This window comes from Rutidosis leptorrhynchoides, chromosome 10, assembly GCF_046630445.1.
Source record: "Rutidosis leptorrhynchoides isolate AG116_Rl617_1_P2 chromosome 10, CSIRO_AGI_Rlap_v1, whole genome shotgun sequence".
NCBI classification, from domain to species: Eukaryota; Viridiplantae; Streptophyta; class Magnoliopsida; order Asterales; family Asteraceae; genus Rutidosis; species Rutidosis leptorrhynchoides.
In genome coordinates, this window is record NC_092342.1 from 309,041,603 (window position 1) to 309,061,755 (window position 20,153).

The 20,153-nt window shown below is 36.9% G+C and overlaps 3 protein-coding genes across 3 annotated transcripts; 2 read left to right on the plus strand and 1 right to left on the minus strand.

Annotated features, from left to right (window-relative positions):
• Nucleotides 1–10,894: 10,894 nt before the first annotated feature.
• LOC139872059 (high mobility group B protein 3-like) lies at nucleotides 10,895–13,773 on the plus strand. The gene is made up of 7 exons (XM_071859863.1): nucleotides 10,895–10,985; nucleotides 11,297–11,404; nucleotides 11,511–11,568; nucleotides 13,048–13,092; nucleotides 13,191–13,271; nucleotides 13,387–13,477; nucleotides 13,659–13,773. Exons 1-6 carry the CDS (start codon nucleotides 10,933–10,935, stop codon nucleotides 13,474–13,476), a joined length of 435 nt encoding a protein of 144 aa, XP_071715964.1. The 5' UTR covers nucleotides 10,895–10,932; the 3' UTR covers nucleotide 13,477; nucleotides 13,659–13,773.
• A 780-nt stretch (nucleotides 13,774–14,553) lies between these two features.
• On the plus strand, nucleotides 14,554–15,045 carry LOC139871231 (uncharacterized). Its single transcript, XM_071858964.1, has one exon. The coding sequence runs from the start codon at nucleotides 14,554–14,556 to the stop codon at nucleotides 15,043–15,045; it is 492 nt and encodes a 163-aa protein (XP_071715065.1).
• A 622-nt stretch (nucleotides 15,046–15,667) lies between these two features.
• On the minus strand, nucleotides 15,668–17,670 carry LOC139872244 (large ribosomal subunit protein uL6c-like). Its single transcript, XM_071860086.1, has 3 exons — nucleotides 17,543–17,670; nucleotides 16,817–17,122; nucleotides 15,668–16,160 (listed from the first exon to the last, which is right to left on the minus strand). Exons 1-3 carry the CDS (start codon nucleotides 17,569–17,571, stop codon nucleotides 15,824–15,826), a joined length of 672 nt encoding a protein of 223 aa, XP_071716187.1. The 5' UTR covers nucleotides 17,572–17,670; the 3' UTR covers nucleotides 15,668–15,823.
• Between the last annotated feature and the right edge of the window lie 2,483 nt (nucleotides 17,671–20,153).

The window sequence follows — 20,153 nt, forward strand, 5'->3', positions numbered from 1 at the left end:
TAAACGTTAGTCAACCTATAAACAAAGCACTAACTAAACCCATTCCGACCAGTAATCCTAAGTCCCGCAACAAATTTAGCACACATAAAAGTCTAAGTCTAGGCACCTATCTCAAGTCGCCTAAATCCCTTAGACCATGCTCTGATACCACTTGTAACAACCCAACCCGTATTAAAACCGGCCCATAAAAAAAATTCCTTTTAATACGCGTTAAATAATACTTTAGGTCCCAATTGTGTTTCCATAAACATCTTTAATACAATAGAAGGTTTAATAAACCTTAAAACATTTAATACATTGATTAATTGTCTAAACGGACATACACGACTCGACTAGTTTAGTTTCCAACCAAAACCGAGCATGGTGATTTGGGACTACGCTACCCAAATCCTAATCAAGTACGAAAGCAAGATCTTCTAAAGCATACTAGTCAAGATCTCTAATTCCCATGCTTACCCGAGCCACCATCATGCGAACCTATAAAAATATCAACAACGAGAGGGTAAGCTAACGCTTAGTGAGTGAAAATATACTACATACATATATATGCATAAAATGGACACGCTACAATAATAATAAAATAGCGCATACCGAAGCATCAAAGTATAAGGCAAGCTAAACCTAGCATACCGTACGTTCACTAAGCACAAGCTAACAACACCAACAATATAGTAAGTTCGCAAACAACGTGTGAACAATGCCAACAAGCTACAACCAGAAGATTAGCTACATCACGTCAATACAACATTATACGTATACAATATATATATATATATATATATATATATATATATATATATATATATATATGTATATAAATATATATATATATATATATATATATATATATATATATATATATATATATTTATATTTATAACAACGCGTAAAACACCCAAGGTTAACCATAACGCTATGGTGCTACCGGCTCGTGGTTCACACCATACGCATTTGAGTCATACTCTTTTATAGTGCTACCGGCTCGTGGTTCACACTCGATGCTACCGGCACGTGGTTCACATCAATTATTTTATAGTGCTACCGGCACGTGGTTCACACTCGATGCTACCGGCACGTGGTTCACATCAATTATTTTATAGTGCTACCGGCTCGTGGTTCACACTTGATGCTACCGGCACGTGGTTCACATCCTATCACACACACATTATGGCACTACCGGCTCGATGGTTCATACCATAACATTCACAAATAAATACGCCATATACACATACATATAATTATTCCACTCACAATATTAACCCTTAGCCATTCGGGTTATATAATCTACATCACACGCACATGTGATAACGTACACACAAGGTGTACACCTCGCCAAAGGTGGTTAATCAAAACGCACAACCGTGCCAATTGGACCTATACACAAGTCCATCAATCCACCTATATGTGAAGTGAGCTCTATAACCGAGAACCACTTCACCCGACCCGCACCCATCCTACACATACATATGCACATAGGATATTAACACTCACCTTGTCACCTTGAAGAAATGCTTCCAAGTAATCCGCAACTCGTCAATGGAAAGTACCTAATCCATTATCACAAATTCAACAACACACTTAGATTGGATTTACAAACCAACCCAATTTGACACTTAGTGCAAATTCGACCCAAATGCACCTCCAAGTACAAATCGCGCCCAAACTAACCAATAATCACTAACACAAGTGATAATGGTCCTAATATGCCAATTAAACCCGAACACAAGTGTTAAACACTTATCGTTCTCAAAATCGCCTATAAACCCTAATTTTGACCCATAAGGTCAAAATCTCACCATTTACAAGTTTTGACACCAAAACATGTTTAACTCGGTTTTATACTTCCACTTAATCCATTTTAAGTTTATAAACCTATTAAATCAACAATCGGGTCAAAATCATCATCAAACCCTAATTTTGGCTCTAGTCAAAATTAGTCAACCCCATGAACCCTAATTGCTTCCAACATCTCAATAATCACTAAATGCTAGTGATTTCACCCAAATTGCAAGTCTCACAAGCATGAACTTATACACCAAGCCCAAAACCCGCCAATAACAACAATAAACCCGAATATTGGTGTTAATCTCCAATTAACAACTAAATGGGTTCTATCTATGAATCATACAATCAAAAGCCCCAAAATTGAATGAAGAACACAAAAATGAATTTTGGAGTTAGAGCTTACCACTAGTATCACCGTGTAGCTAAGAACGAGGAGAACACACTTGTCAACTACGCTAAAGATCAACTCCCGATCCTTCCTTTCCAAAAATCCTTTTGAATCCAATTGGGTGTTTGAGTTTGAGAGGAAAAATGAAAAGAAAAGGGAAATTAAAATGAGAAATGAAATGAATGGATGAGGTTAAAGCCTCAAATCTAGCTCAAACGTGAAAAGACCAAAATGCCCTTGCTCCTCATTTAAAATTACACAAAACCGGCACCAGTTTACCCGTATTGCCGCGCCGCGGCCTAATTCATCGCGCCGCGATGATTGCCTTGAACTGGGATCATTTTAAACGAACTTCTGGTCTGGATTTCTTCGAAACGCCGCGCCGCGGCCCTCTTCGTCGCGCCGCGACACCATACCCTTTCTAATTCATTTTTCTCGCGTACAACTTCAACACACGAACAAGTCTCGAACCTTTCATCCACTAGTCGTACGTACACTTTACACCTATAAATCATGTACGGGGAAAAACGAGGTGTTACAAGTTCCAAGAAGTTGACATGGTGATGCTTAAAGTTTCGCCATGGAAGGATATTATTCGGTTTTAAAAACGGGGAAAGTTAGCTCCTCGGTTTATTGGGCCATTTAAGATTTTAGCTCGTGTTGGTGAAGTTGCGTATCGGTTGGAATTACCTGAAGAGCTTGCGGGGATCCATAATACATTTCATGCTTCCCATCTCCGTATGTTGAGGAGCCGATTGCTATACTCGATGAGAAGGTCAAACGGTTGAGGAATAAAGAGGTGAGAACTTATAAAGTTCAATGGCATCGTAGTAAAGGTTCCGAGTTTACATGGGAGCCCGAAGAGTTTGTGTTGGTTTATCTTCCCTCTTGTCATGTGGCTTGGATCGCGAGGACGCGCTCCGATTCAAGTACGGGAGAGTTGTAAGACCCTAATGTTTATCGTACAGTGATGTAAATAGAGTACATGAAGTGTAGGAGACATTGTGTAAATAAACAGAGGTCAGTGACTGATCTGGGCATCGTGCGCTCCGGGCACATCTAAGGGAGCGCGTCGCGCACTCTTACTGTTGCTGAATTCTGCTTCTTTTAAATTGATATTTTTGAAGGGCTTTTTGATAATTTCACTTGAGGATGAGTTAGGGCTTTAGTTGCCAGTTGTTTTGGTGGTTGAAACACACTAAACATTATCACCAACCTTATCATCTCTCCAATTAAAGGTTCTAGAGTGAGAAACCCATTTAAGAGAGAGAGAGAGCTCGAATCGAGTAGGAAGAATTTGATTTCGGGCCAAAGCGCGTGTGTTAAAGTTGTTCATCTATCCACTAGCTACGTTGTGATTGTGGTGGTAAGCTCTAACTTTGATTTCCTTATTTTAATTGGTTTAAGGGTAGGGTTTGGGTTAGTGATGAACATAAAACCCATATTTGGTGATTTTGGGTGTTCTTGGGTAAGATTGGGTTATGAGGACCCAAGGATGACTAACCTAGGGTTTTGGAAATGTTAAATGGACTTATGAGTCATAATTTGTTGGTTAATTACTAGCACACCTAGTTATTAAGCAAATGGGTGTTAATGGGGTTAGTGGATGACCCGAAATAGGTGTGTGACTTTAAAATGGTTAAATGGGTAATAATTGACCTAGTTGGGAATGATGGGTATGAAATACCCTAATTGTGTATTAGTTAGTGTTGTTGGACCTTAGTCACTAGCTTTTAGTGATATGTGATGGTCTTGACCTTAAATGGACGGTTTTGGTGAAAATGGGGCATTTAATGCATCTAAGTCATTAAATGCACATGAGTGAATGGTTGGTGCTTAGTCCAACTAATTTGTGTGTTGATTGAGTACTTATTGTATTAGGTAGTTTGCCTTGAAGCTTGCGAAAGTATAAAACATTCACCGAAGGCGTTAAGGTGAGTGGAATGATTATATGCGTATGTATATAATGTATTTATTTGTATGCTATGGTATGAACCAAAGAGCTGGTAGTGCCATAGTATGTGTGATTGTGCTATGATGTGAACCAAAGAGCCGGTAGCGTCATAGTACGTGTGTTGTAGTGTGAACCAAAGAGCCGGTAGCACTACGGCACGAGTTGTTAGAGTGTGAATCAAAGAGCCGGTAGGACTTTAACGCGAGTATGACTCGGGTTGTGATGTGAACCAAAGAGCCGGTAACATCATAACCGATGCGTATGGTGTGAACCAAAGAGCCGGTAGCACCATGACGCGAGAATGGTTAACCATGGTTGTGTATTGTATTATAGCATATTGTATTATGTCGATTATATGTTATTGATTATGCTAGTTGTGGTTTTGGAGATTATTAGCTTCGTACTTGAGATGGTATGCTAATTGTATTGCTAGCATGTATGCGGTATGTGTGTAAGTGATTGCAAGTAGGTATATTATATATGTATGTGTATAATTATTGCATTCACTAAGCTTTAGCTTACCCTCTCGTTGTTTACCTTTTTATAGGCTCTAGCGTGGACAAGGGTAAGGGCGTTCGTTTGGATTAGTGATCCTGCTTTGTTTTGATAGAGGACGCTTTTGGCATATAGCTTTTGGAGTTCAACCAAGATTTGGGTAGTTTAACCCCCAAATACCATGCTCATAGTGTCGTTTGGAATTTAAACTAGTGTGGTCGAAACTCATATTTTTGTACGAAACTCGTATTACGGAATATGTGGGCCCGGTTTCATAAAACTTATTTTATTATTGAATCATGTGAGTTTTAACTGTTATAACATGTTGTGAAAAGCGTTTCGTCTAAATATGTCAGAAAGTGGGAGATCTTTATTTGAAAAATTGTAAATTCGGACAGAAGCTGCCAGACCACCTGCGCGCCGTGCACTCAGCTGTAAAAAATATATATTTCGCATATTCGGTAGGATATTGGGTTTGGTTGTTACAGTATTTTCGTCTATTTCTTTTCTTTATTTACAATATTGCTGAGATGGTCCCTGTGGGAATCAAATTGAGCAGGTCGTCACTTCCATAAGAACACAAAATCAAAATCTGGATTCATAGTAATTTGAGCTCGAAAATCAATTGAAACCTCATCTATATGCAGCGACTAACATGTGTTGTGAAGCAACTTCCATCAAAACACCATGAAATTCCTGAATTCGATCATGAACAGTTCGTATCCTTCTTTATGAACTTCAAAATTAAAAAACAAGATCTGATGTTGTTTAGCATATGAATCCTTCACAAAAGTGGTTGCAAATGTATCCACAAACACTCGACAATCATCATCAGACTTGAGTCATAACAGAAATTACGAATTTGAAGGATGAAGATTCGGTTGACTTTTTACACGAATCTTTGACTCCAAAATTTAAACTCGATACATCAAATTGAGATATGAGATTGTTCATATACCTTCTTGAGATGAAAATAAACAACTCTGCACTTTTACTTTTCTCGATTTCATTCTGAAACGATCCGGAGCTCAAGTCACCATGACTTTCTGAAGAACGACGAACTCGAGATCAATTTGCTCAAATATGTTGTTGTAGAACTGAAGTTGTGATCGATGAGGTTTAGAAATTGTATTAGAATCATGTTGTGGTAATCAATTAAAGTTAACACTCAATATTTGAAGATTTAGATTTTATGAGCTATGAACATTCATACGATTACTGTAGGAAGGAGGTTTTTATTTTATGTGGTTAGATTTATATCTATTTAATCGATATATAGTTTTAATCAAATCAAATGGACGTGTTTACTTATTAAGCATATAGTGGATTTAATTTTAATTTTGGTGGGTTTGATTTTACATATTAATTAAAGTGTTTGAAGAAAATAAAAACTTAGGGTTTGTTAATATTTTTTGGGGATAAAGATGAAGGTGAGGAAGATAAAAATTTTGGGAATAAAGATTTCAGCAATTTTGTTACAAACCACATGGATGATTTCAGCAACTTTGTTACAAACTACAGGGACCAATTCAGCAATATTGTAAATAAAGGAAAGAAATAGACGAAAATACCCTCTCATGTCTGGCACATGACTGGAGTTAACTGCATTTTTTGACGGCCGTCAGAAATAGGGACTAAATCAGCAACATTAACAAACCACTGGGACCAAATTCATCAAAAAAGCATAGGGACGAAACCAGCATTTTGGTACAAACCACAGGGACCATTTCAGCAATTTTGTCTATTTAGTTTCCTATAAACTGGTTATTTTCTTCTTGTTAATGGGGCCGGTTGATATGTAGCTTTAGTTTCTCCATTTTGTTGACTGTTTGTAGTATCTAGTGTAACAATTGTACTTGTTTGATAATTAAATCTGTTTCTATAAATGATATAAGTTTTCTGTATTTGCATTCCATATAGTATCGAGTATATATACAGCATAAGACTCCCTAACCACCTAACAATCTTTCCACATTATATGGGGATATACATTATATCTTTAAAATGATTGACACAATAGTTTACATATTTGAAATATATTCACAATATTGGGCTAATACACCTCGCAGTCGAATCAGGAGGTTGACAGATGTTGAGATGGTTTTGGAAATCATTAAAAAAGAAGTCTTGGAAGTCCTTTGGTAAAAGTTTTAGCAATCTGATATCTTGAAGGAACATTTAGGACTCTTACTTGACCGCGAGTAACTTTATCTCGGATAAAGTGAATGTCAAATTCGGTGTGTGTGTTGGTGTTGAATAGGGTTACTAGACAGAAAAAGAGCGCTAACGTTGTCATAATAGACCAAAGTTGCTTTGTGAACATGATGATGAAGTTCAAGAAGTAGATTGCGTATCCAACATGATTCGGATAACACATTAGCAACGCTCCTATACTCAGCTTCGGCACTCGAATGCAATAAAGTTGGTTGTCATTTAGATGACCATGACACCAAATTATCTCCAAAATATATACTATAACCAGAGGTGGATCTTTGGGTATCTGGATATCTTGCCCAATCGGACACAAATCGTGGTGTTATGGTGCCCCTGATGTAAGGAAGTAGCTTCCATGTATGAGTCATGTGGGTCATGCATATGAAGGCATATTTGCTGAACTGCATACGATGTCGGACCTCGTAAAAGTAAGGTATAGGAGAGCCCTCTCTAAGCTACGAAAATATGTCGGGTCATGGTAAGGGGAACCCTTACGGTACCTCACTTTAGCTTTCGTGTCAACTGGTGTGAAAGATGGTTTACATGTTAACATTCCTGTTCGAACCAGAATTTCCCTTGCATATGGTGATTAGTCCAGGAACACACCATTGGCGGTTTTCTTAACATCGCTAAGTTTAGCCATGAAGTGTTGACGAAGAGTATTCAAGGAGGATGTGATAGTTATATCATCGGCATATAGTAAGATGTATGTTATGTCACGTCCCATTTATAGATAAAGAGTGAGTGATCACACCGACTATGAGAAAAACCATGAGTGAAAAACATATTCCGCGAACCGTTAATACTGGACTAGAGGAGCTTGTTTCAAACCATGGAGTGATTTCTTTAAAATACAAACATAATCGCATATAAGATTCCGAAAACCCATTGGTTTAAGCATATAGACAGTCTCGTTAATTTTCTGTGCAAAAAAGCATTTTTAATGCTAAGTTGATGAATATTCCAATTAGGTGAGAGTGCTAAAGTGAGTACAATCTGTAAAGTTGCCGGTTTAACAACCGGGCTAAAAGTCTCAGTACAGTCGATGCTCACCTGTTGAGACCTGCCATCACCAACCAAACGAGCTTTGTATCTCTCAAAAGAACCGTCTGAATTTAAACTTATGTTTAATAATCCACATAGATCGAATAATATTCATATTAGGATTGCCGGGGAGTAACTCCCATGTATTATTATGTATGAAAGCACTAAATTCGTCGGCCATGGCCAACTACCAAATCGAGTCATTTAAACCTTCTTTGATATTTTTGGTATGGGAGAGGGAGTGGTAGATGTGTAAAGATTAAATTGTGGTTTTGGTTTTTAAATCTCGGGCATACTCCGGGTAGTCATGTTCCGAACAAGATGTGTTGGAGTAGAAGGATTAGTTGAGTTTGTAGAGTGTGTTGTATCTGTGGAAGTGGGCGTAGAGGAAACAGAAGGTAGTACATTATGTGATGGTTCAATAATAGATGGTTGAGTGTTGTTAGCAGATTGGGCCTCAACAACTGGTTATGGGTCGTAACTATGGGTTGAGGTATTGATATATGGGTCTCAGCAGTTTGTGGTAAAGGAGTATCAGTGGGTTGAAGTGCAGTGTGTTGGGCTGATGTGGTAGTGGTATTAGGTTTTTGGCCTAGATTAGTGGATAGGACTAGATCGCAGGGAGAACTATGGAGTGGGTTTGCTGGAAACAGTAAATGGTCATGTAAAAAGGTGTAGTTTTATGTGGTGTAGTTTGTCAAGAAAGCGAAAGGAAAAACATTTTCGTCAAAAAGGACATGACATGAGGTGATTATTTTCTTGGATTTGAGGTAATAACATATATAACTTTTATGTGAGTTGGGGTAACCTAAGAAGACGCATGGGGTTTACCTTGGTAGTAATTTTTTATTGTGGTGGCGGGTATTAAGGGATAACACAAACACCCAAAATTGCGCAGATGAGTATAGGTGGGAGTTTTGTTGAATAGAACATGAGTATGAGATGGGAAGAATATTCAAGAGATAAGTGGACATGTTTGGTGCATGATGCCAAAAATTGTGGTGGTATGGATGCGTGGACAATGAGGGTTCGAAGAATGTTGTTAATGGCTCGTATTTTTTACGCTCGAATTTTTCATTTTGAGGAGAGGTTTAAGGAAAAGAGAAACGAAATATCATTCTGTGTTGTTTACAAAAGTTGTGAAAATTGGAGTTTTTGTATTTCGTACCATTATGACATTATAAAGCTTTAATTTTAGTGGAGAATTGCGTTTGTACATATGTATGGAAGGTTGTGAAAATATTAAAGACTTAATTTTTTACCGATGGTAGTCCATAGAAAATTGGTACAGTCATCTAGAAACAATACATAATATTTGTGACCCGCAGAACTAGTGATTGGGGATGTCCACAGATAAGCATGCACAATTTCAAAGGGAGAGTAACTAGAAGTAGAATTTGCAAATGGTAAATTAACGTGTTTACAAGCACACAAGAATCACATAAATTTTAAGTCTTATTACATGAAATGGAAATTGAATTTTTATTTCTAAGTAAATGTAAAATAGAAGCGTCTGGATGTCCAAGACGCTTATGCCATAAATCTTGAGAAAAAAACTACAAGAGAGTCAGGTTGTTTTCCGAGATTCTTCCAGAATGAGTCCTGATCTAGCATCATAGAAAGAAGTTAATGGATTACTTTGGTGAATCATAGTACCAACACTTTCATAGTTATCATTCAAATGTGCAACAAGCTGTAAAACCAAATCATGTGGTTCTACTTTCGAACCAACATTAGTCATTTGATCCGACAACATCTTCAATTCCTGACAATATGCCGTTAGGTTCAGAAAATTGTCAAATTTGGTGTTCATAAAGGTATTCTTGAGAGCCAGAGCACGAGAGTGTTGATTGTCATGAAAAGGCTACCCAAGCGTTCCCAAGCTTTCTTGGCGGTAGTGTTAGGTTCAAGAATGATATTGAGTATTTCTTTTGAATTAGTGGGCATAGATCCACTGAAGAACACCTAGCGTCGGATCGATCCAAGTTTCCTTGGATATGGGTTGTTGATTTTCTTTTGGTAGTGACGGGTTTAAGTGGTTAGATGAGACAAGAGGTCATGAGCGCGACAATGAACTTTAAAAAGTTCTGATCATGCAGCATACTGATTTGCGTCAATTTCTAGTTTAATAGGAACGAACATTTAGGATGTAATTGGAAGGTTGGGTTATTGGGAATTTGGAAAAGGAAGCTCCCGTTATGGTTGATGAAAGAAGGATGAAGAAGAAGAGGAATATGTAGAGAGGGAGATGGGATTGGCTTGATTCCATATAAATGATATAATTTGTCTGTATTCCATATAGTATCGAGTATATATTATTATATACTCCATCTGTCCCATTCCAATAGTCCACTTTTATTTTTCAAAGTCATTTATATTAAACTCTGACTCAAAATATTTTTATTTGTGTTATATATTATTCGATAAAATTTATGTGAATGAATTAATGTTCAAATATGTTTTCATTAGTATAATTTTCATCAAATAGTATATAACACAAATAAACTTGTTTTAGGTCAAAATTGAGCAAAAAAAACTTAAAAGTCAAAACTGAACTATTGAAATGAGACGGAAGGAGTACAACATAAGACTCCATAATCACTTAACAATCTGTCCATATTATATGAGATATACATTTACATTCTATCTTTAATATGATTGACACAACCATTTACATATTTGAAATATATGCACAATATTTTGCTAATAGTTTCGAAAAAATAAAATAAAAATGATACTCGTATGAAAGTATGGAGTGAAAAATAAATAAATGACTTGCTTGAACTTCGGGGTCGTCTCAAACATATGAGTTTCAAGTCACAACTTCGTGAAGGGTAATAAAGGTAATTTGCTATGACACTTGACAGTGACCTGTAACAAAAGGGTACCCCAATTATTTCCCGCCCAAAAGCCTGAATAAAACTCGTACACCACCACCATAAAAAGCACCCACGCCATCACGTCTCTACACTTATCCCTCACATTTGGCACATACACAGAGTCTCACACTCAAACACTCACCAGATCTCAGAATCAAAACGTGAAGGAGAAAATGAGAGGACCAAAAAATACTGCTACCATTGCTGAGAAGAAGCTCAATCCTGCGTAATTTTCTGATTTCTCTTCTCTTTTTCAAATCCTTCTTAGTTTTCACTATATTTTGATTTATTTTATAATCGTAATTGTTTATATTCTATCAATTTCGTATAACTTCCTTCTAATTTCATGATACTGTCAGTTTTGTCGTATTATCTCCGTGTAAACTGATTTTAGAGCTTAATACTATGTAAACGGAGTTTTAACTTCTTGTAACGCTCAGTTTTCTACTCATAATTGATTATATGAATTATATATCTGATCAATTTGCGGTGTTTGATGAAATTTGAAATAATTCATTGCGATCGGTGTTGTTACAGAGCAACGAAGAGTATGAAGGCTGATAAGAGTACGGCAAAGAAGGACAAAGCCTCGAGCAAAAATTCAGGTGCTCCAAAGCGACCTCCATCTGCGTTCCTCATCTTCATGTATGTATCATTCGTTTTACGATTTAAAATATGGACGTTTTTGTTTATTTGATGAGATCTATCTGTTTTGTATGACCTAAGCGTTGTGTATTTTTCGAAATTACAGGGAGGATTTCAGGAAGGACTTCAAGGAGAATTTTCCTGATAACAAATCTGTTTCTATTGTACGTTTTGAATCTCATTCATATAGATCTCTTTGATTTTACTAGTTTAGTTAATATTTTTCTATGATGAGTTATTATAGTCCTTGCCTTAAGAGCTTAGTTTTGATCTACGATTGATGATGTCAGCTGTTACATACAGTTTGTGAGTTTGATGGTCTCTGTTGTATGTTTTGAAATTCACCGAGCTAGAACTTTTGTTTTTCTGTATAATTTGATTAATTAGGATCTGATTGTGCTTAATCATTGATGTAACTTGAAATATCTTGTAAAGAGCTTGATTTTGATTGTTAAGGTCTCATTATATGTTTTGCAATTGACTGCTATTGATATTTTCAAACTATTATGTTATGTATGATATGCTGAATCAAAATTTGAAGGTATTCAATTACAGTTGTGATTTGGAATAACTTGTTAAGAGCTTAGTTATGATTCTGAAACAAGGTTGTGATGGTTACTGCTGATAAGTTGTCTGCTGTAGCTTTAAAATTCACTGACGTAATTGAAAGTGTAATATAAACTAAATGTGTGTGTATGACAATATGAAATAGTAATGGATTGTACTTAATGTTATTTTTAACAACTCATTAAGAGGAGCTTAATTATGATACCTACACGATGTTAGGTGTTGGACTGTTGGTTAAATATTGTGAAGGTCCTTGGTTTATGATTTAATTTATAATCACTTAGATCTATTACAACAACAACAACAACAACAACAATACCCAATCCCGCGCCTGCGAGGTATGGGGGAGGTAAGGTGTAGACAATCCTTCCTCTACCCTAAACTAGAAGAGAAGTCGTTTCTGTTACCACGAGTCGAGAGAATTCTCCACCCACGGTAAAGGAAATTCATCCCCCTCTCTACTCCAGGGTAGAGAGATTGCTTCCGTGAGGACCTCCGGCTAAAAAAAAGACTCTTTTTTTTTTTTTTTTAAACTAGAAAATAGAAATTAAAAAATAAATTAAAACATACATAGATAAATAAAAAATAATAATAATAATAATAATAATAATAATAATAATAATAATAATAATAATAATAATAAAATATAGGGGGGACGCCATGAAAATGGTAGAATCAGATTTTCATGGGGTTTAAAGCATGCCTAAGAATCAATTTAGGCTCTGAGCGGCAGTCAAGACGCCACTAAAACGACGCTTGTCGTTGCCTCAGTAAATAGAGCCAAAAGACCTTGTGGACAGCAACTCGAGGGCATGCCGGGTGGAAGTTGTTGCGCAAGCAAAGAGCCAACCACCCTTAGCAAACCAAAAACCACTCATGCACCTTTACGGTAGACACCCCCGAAACCACCCAACTAAGAATCACTTAGATCTATTGACTTGATTAATTTAATCTAATATTGTTCTATGATTTAATGCATCAGAAGCTCATTATGCTTGATTGTATATGTATTATGAAACAACATGTCAATAGCATCATTTTGATTTCCGATTAATGAGTTTAGGTGATCGTTACAGGTTGCAAAGGAAGGTGGAGTTAAGTGGAAGGCTATGTCTGAATCAGTAAGATATATTCACTTAATCAAACTGTATCTTATTAATTATATCATGTATATGGAGCATTTGTGTAATGCTGTCTGAATTGTGTGTTTTGTGACCAGGATAAAGCTCCTTATGTGGCCAAGGCTGCCACAAAGAAGGCAGAGTATGGCATTGCCATGAAAAAGCACAATGATGATCTTGTAATATTCTTTATAGATATAGATTTTTTGTCACAATTTATGACTAATTATTTGTTTGCTTTCTGCTATATCTTTCAACCATATCTAACTGATTCTCTTTGCTATGAAAAATCAGAGTGAATCTACAAAGGAGAAGTCTGGATCAACATCCAAATCATCAGTAGACACTAATGATGATGTGGAGCAGGAGGCTAGTAGCACTTGAGGTATTCATCTAGACAAAACAGTTACAATAAGATGAAAATTCAATTTAAGCTAATTCATTGTGTGTATCTGAACTTATTTTTCAATTAATAGAAGTTGCCTTCTTGTAAATGGTGTACAGTTTAGTTTTACATAGCCTTTTAATCATGAATTGATATAAATTCTGCTTCAAATGTTTTGCAGATTGAGGAGGTTCGTGTGCTGTCGTAATGCAGCATATATATTGGTAGAATAAAGCAGGGTTTGCTGTTACTAGATGTTGAGTTTGTTTATGAATTTTAAGTAATTAGTATTGGAGTTTATGTCTATATAGTCTATATCATGTGTTGGTACTTTGCAGCCCTTAGTATTATAATGCACTGCTACTAATATCGTGTCTAGTAAATAAAGTGTTTTCTTATGATTTTCAAGAACAAATTATATTGTAGTTTCTGTTGGTTCTGTACAATGTCAACTCGATAAAAACTATATATAGAAATGAATGGACTATTGTTACAAGTTGCCCCAAATTTAGACTAGAGCTTAACTTTACATTTTATTATTGGTAGATTCTAAAAAATACTTTTCAGGTCTTAATATCACAAACAATTTTCAGTTTTCACCACTTGACATATCACATATATCTTATGTGATTAACAATTAAACAGTTCCTGCAATTTGGATTTGTTCAACCGAAAACAAAATTATATTGTTATTAATAAATAATAAATTACAACTGTAAATGTCCACGTCCTTATGACTATATTTATATGGTCAAGAGTCAAGAACAGCTGAGAAAGCTATATATGACACACACAAACTTTATATTAAGAAAATATATTTAAAAACACATATTCTCCCAACTCATACTTTCAATCTCATTGAGTTTCCAAAAAATTTGTTTTAGGTTTCATCTCTCAAAAGTCAAAGTTTTAATTCACATCTATTTCTGGTATGTTTTCTTATCATCCATCATGTTAATGTTATTAGATCTATTTCTTGTCAACAGATCTTTTTATGATATAAAATTTGACAGAAATTGTTATTTAACTTGTAGGATTTGTTTTGTTGATCTGAATTGTGTTAACTTAAGGTAATTATGGTAAGAGTTTCTGAAAATGTCAAAGTCAAAGAGGTTGGTGGTGGTGGTGGAACCATTAGAATAGGGGCAACCGGGAAAGTAAGTGCCTTGATGATGCAAGAACTTGACACCAACGTAGAAACGTTATCAAAGAAGCCCGATGTAATTCAAAGAATCCAAACTGCACCTGTTTCGATCGGTTGTGGAGGGTCAACAAAGAGGTTGCAAAGGATGATGTCATTGAATGTTGGCAGTTCGATCAATGTTCGTGATCAAGTTACACCAAAAAAGAAGAAAAACGCGAAGCAGGCGTTTCAGCAGATTCCAATTTTACATTCTGAAGACTTGTGGATGGATAAAACACCGATTCGAGGAAAAGAACAGAAGAATGTTACTCGACGGATTGTCGAAGCTGTGGACTTGAAGTGTGGGAAGAATGATGTGGATTGGCCTGTTTTCAACATTGGCAACCAACTTAGCAGGCTTAGTTTTTCCAAGATTTCGGATTGAGTTCGATATCATTTGATGTTTTATGTCATCAAAGTATAAAACTATTTTGTCTTTCTGAAAAAACCAATTAAGTTACATTCATTGAAAGGTCTCTTTCATTTTTTAATGGGGTTGGTGGCTTGTAAATGGATGCTTAGGATGCTTTTCTTGAGCAAGAATGCTGGCTGCATGTGCATAGGAAGAGTTTGATTGATGAATATAAGCTATTAAAGACATAATTGCCTTTATTATATTAAAAAAAAAAAAAAAAAAAAAAAAAAAAAAAATAACCTAACAATTTTGCATCTTTTTCATGATTAACAGAAAACCCTATTGGTTTTTTTCATTAATCATTTAAAAATCAAAATCTTTTAATGTTTGTTGAACCAATTATAAAGGTATGTGGGGTCATTTGTGTTTCTTACTCCAATAATTTGTTCTTTACCTCCTGTCAATCATAGGGATGAGTCTTGTAACTCAAGTCTTGCAAATGAAATTTGTAAACCGGAACCAAATTACCAAGTGCAAAGACTACTCTTTAGGGTCATTGTGAACTCAATAACCGCAGACGCATCAAAATCATCTTTTTTACCCGTTGGATTTCTTGAATTACCGAACGCAAATAAGTACACAAAATTGGATATGATCATTCAATCTAAACCATTAATTATCTTACCAAAAGACAAGCCTCAAGGTTTTTAAGTAAGATTGAAATACAATTTTCAACACCAAGAAATAAAGTAACAAAAGGGAAATTACATTGAGATTTGAACTCATGTGATGAATGCATAGCCATAGCCTACTTCTTCTTGCCTGCTTTGCCCTCCTTTCTTCTAATGATCTCATCTGCATATTTCACTCCCTTACCTTTGTATGGCTCTGGTGGTCTCCATTTCCTTATCGTCGCTGCAAATTGACCAATGTTTGACTTATCGTATCCACTTACTGTGATTCGAGTGTTGTCTTCAATTTTGACCTTTAAATCATCCGGAATTGTCATTTTTACGGGATGAGAGAATCCAAGATTCAATATTAATTCTTTCCCTTCGACTGTTGCACGATATCCTACTCCAACTAATTGAAGTTTCTTCTCAAATCCCTTTGATACACCAATCACCATATTGCTTGTTAGAGTCCTGAATAAAATCGACAAATATATTCAGTGTTGGGCGGTATAATCAATAAAATCATCACCTTAAAAGCTAAGTTGCACCTTAATCTATATGAAATCGTTTACCTGTCCCCAATTGTTACATAACAAATGAAAAGATACGTGATATACCCTCGGGTAACACTAGTTTTGTATAAGCTAAACTTGGATTCATATATCAGTGGGTCATTTAAATTGGCCTTACACTCTCAATGAAGTAAAATTAATTTTTCTTTTACTAAAATGGGTATGGGTCAAATGAGTTGAAATTCACCAAACTGTAATCAAATGCAAATAATCACATAAGTCGCTTTATTTTTAAAAATCAAGATTCGTAGTGTTAATTTGTAATATCTTGGTAGTTGTAATTTACTTAAAATGCTGAATACTTATGAACTAGAGAAAAAGAAAGTATAAAAGGCGTTTCAGGTCAACGGTCAACCCATTACCTAATTCACCCATTTCACCACCTCTAGTGTAACCAACACAAATTATAACCAGAAGTTTACAACCTCCGTAAGTGTTTAACAACATATTTCAAATCCAGTAAATCTCATATCATAAACTGCATTCACTTAAGGTGCAATATTATGACTGGAGATATAAATTATGGAAATAATTTAAGATCTGAGACTGCTTTACCTAAATAGACCGTGCATTTGGTTGGCCCTTCTTGTCTCAACTGCTTTACAGACCTTAAGAATTGCCTCCTGCCTATCGATCATTATTTCTCGTGGGTACGACAGTGCAAGTTCCCCTAAAGGACCCTTCACTTTCATGTCTTGGCCTTCAAGCGTAATTACCACATTCGACGGAACTTCAATAGGTTGCTTACCGATTCTCGATTCTTTACACTCCACAGTCTTCCTTCTGAAACCGAGACGTGTAACAGGTACGGTAGAAATGCATAATCCATTTCTCTCACCCAAAAAAGTAGACCCCAATTGGCTGCATCAAATGATACTAATATTTCATCCCCAAAATTTTAGCACAGGTTATCATTTTCTGATAAACAGCAGAAAATCAACTTCCACATATTTAGCTAGTAATAGTATAGGCGAAAATAGATTGCACAGTATGAACCCTAATTCAGCTGATTATAGCATATATGATCCCAATTTAAGAGATGACATTCTTGAACTGACATACAGAAAAGCAGATAATTTTATCATTAAATTAGAATTATAGAGGAAATCCAAATAAAAATTGACATATTAGAAACCCTAATTAAGCTGAAAATAACATGTATGGCCTAAATTGTATGAAAGCTTTCGCATTTATGAAACTAACATGTAGAATTTAACAGTGAAATAACAGAGGAATGAAAATGGAAAGAGTAAAGAGGGAAAAATTAGGGTTTTGAGATACCTGGTTTGAAGAGAAGAAGCAGCAGCCATTGTCACTTGTCACCAGAAAGATGATAATGATGATGCAAAACACCTCACAAGACTACTTTATCCTTTCACGAGTTTTTGAAGATAAGAAAGAAACAGATACTTGTGTGTACATTTTTATATGGTCAAAATCGCTTTTAATGGGATGGCAACGGGCGAGAAAAAACCCGTAAGTCGCGGGTATTCGATCCGCGATGGACGGGTAACATCATAAATACTTACTCGCGGGTACGGGTAAAAATTATACCCGCTAACGGGTCGCGGGAGGGTCGTGGGTGGGTAGACCTGGCAAAATGGACCCAAAGTCTTAAAAATGGGTCCATTGGGTTTACTTGAAGACCCAAATGGGTCCAAGCATATAACATAACAAATATCTTAAAGACCCAAATAGGTCCAATCACATAATACAAAAATTACTTGAAGACCCAAATGGGTCCAAATGGGTTCACTTCCAAAGAATTGTTTTTCGACGCTCGTTTTTCGGGGCGCGTATTCGGGGCGCGATTTCGGGGCGCGATTTCGGGGCCCGTTTTCGGCGCGCATTTTCGGCGACCGTTTTCGGCTAGCGTTTTCGGCGCGCGTTTTCTGCGCTTGTATTCGGCGCGCGATTTCGGGGCCCTATTTCGGAGCCCGATTTCGGGCGCCCGTTTTCGGCGCCCGTTTCGGCGCGCGATTTCGGCCCGCGTTTTCCGTCGCCCTATTTCCATCGCCCGCTTTCAGCGCCCGCTTTCGGTGCGCGTTTTCTGCGCGCATTTTCGGTGCGCGTTTTCGGGGCCCGTTTTCGGCGCGTGTTTTCGGCGCCGATTTCGGGGCCCGTTTTGGGCGGCCGTTTTCGGGGAGTGTTTTCGGCGCGCGTTTTCGGCACGCGTTTTCCGTCGCGCGTTTTCGGCGCGCTTTTTCGGCGGCCGTTTTCGGCGCGCGATTTTGGGACCCGTTTTCGGCGCGCGTTTTCGGGGCCCGTTTTCCTGCGCGCGTTTTCGAGGCCCGTTTTCCGTCGCCCGTTTTCGGCGCCGATTACGAGACCCGTTTTCGTCGTTCGTTTTGGGCGGCCGTTTTCGGCGCGCGATTTCGGGGCCCTTTTTTGCGCGCGATTTCGGGGCTCGTTTTCGGTCGGCCGTTTTCGGCGCGCGTTTTTCGGCGCGCGTTTTCGGGGCCCGTTTTCTGCGCGCGTTTTCGACGGCCGTTTTCGGGGCGTGTTTTTCGGCGCGCGATTTCGACGCGCGTTTTCGGCGCGCAATTTCGGGGCCCGTTTTCGGGGCTCCTGATCGGAAGAGATACATAAAAAATACAAACAAGAAAATTTTTACTAGCCCGACCCAACCGACCCGGGTCTCGACCCAACCCGTTCGACCCATTTTAATTCTGACCCGTTTCGACCCATGACCCATTTCGACCCGAACCCATTTGATCTTTGACCCAACCCGACCCATCTCGACCCGTTTTCCAGGTATAGTCATGGGTATATACTACCCATCATGGGTAAAACCCGATCCGCAAATCTGTGTACTTTTTTTAATTTATCCGTGAGTTTATGCATATACAGTAATTATTAAATTTTAAAGTGATTTTAGCTATAATATAATAATTATTAGATATATAATATTACATATAAGAAAAAAAAAAATTAAGTTATTTCACATGTAACTTATACATATATGTAAGTATGTAACTTATACATATATGGTTTATAATTAAATCTATAGCCTTTTCATTTTTTTTTTACCAAGTTGTATATTATTATTACCCGCGGGTTACGGGTATCCACGGGTCACGGGCATGGGCGAAATATTTTTACCCGCGGGCGGGTAACGGGTCTCAAAGAGAAAAAAAAACAACCCGATGAGCGCGTCGCGGGTATATAAGATCCGCGCCCATTACCCGCAGACGCCATCCCTATTTTATACCCTCCATTTCTTCCACATTCAATCTCTTTAGTTTAATTTTACAAATTACATTAAATTAAATTCATTTAATGTAATTTAATTAATTACTACGTAAATAATACGAGTATGCAAAAATGTTATATGTGTTTTCTTAATATAATAATATACTAATACTGTAATTGCTAATTCAGGCTAGGTTATATATGGTGATAACAATAAGAAAGATTGATAAACGCGGTATTGATTTAGACTCAATTCGTTATCCTCTCTAGAACTCTCACATTGAAAGGATCGATCATGCGCTCATTCATTGCACTGCATCTTCACATATATGCAGTGGCGGAGCTTGGACGTTGCGGTTGAAGGGGCCAAATTTTGCCTAATGTGTGCTATGTTTTTAGCAAGAAAAAACACTAACTTTGGTGGACAAAATCGCATATTTTATGCGCATTTTAGGTGACAATACCGATTCTAATTGTACATTATCTAAGTTAATTTCTTAAACTTTAGCTTTAAAATTTATTTGAAGGTGAAAATGACCAAGAGATATGAAAAAATAAGTAGATTGTTGATGAAAACAAAATCTGTGCGCCCTTCACCATTTTCGTAATATCTTCATCATACGGACTCCGATTTGGTTGATTCAAAAGCCCAAACGTCCGTAATTCAAAGGGCTACAAAATACCATTACTTACCGAAACT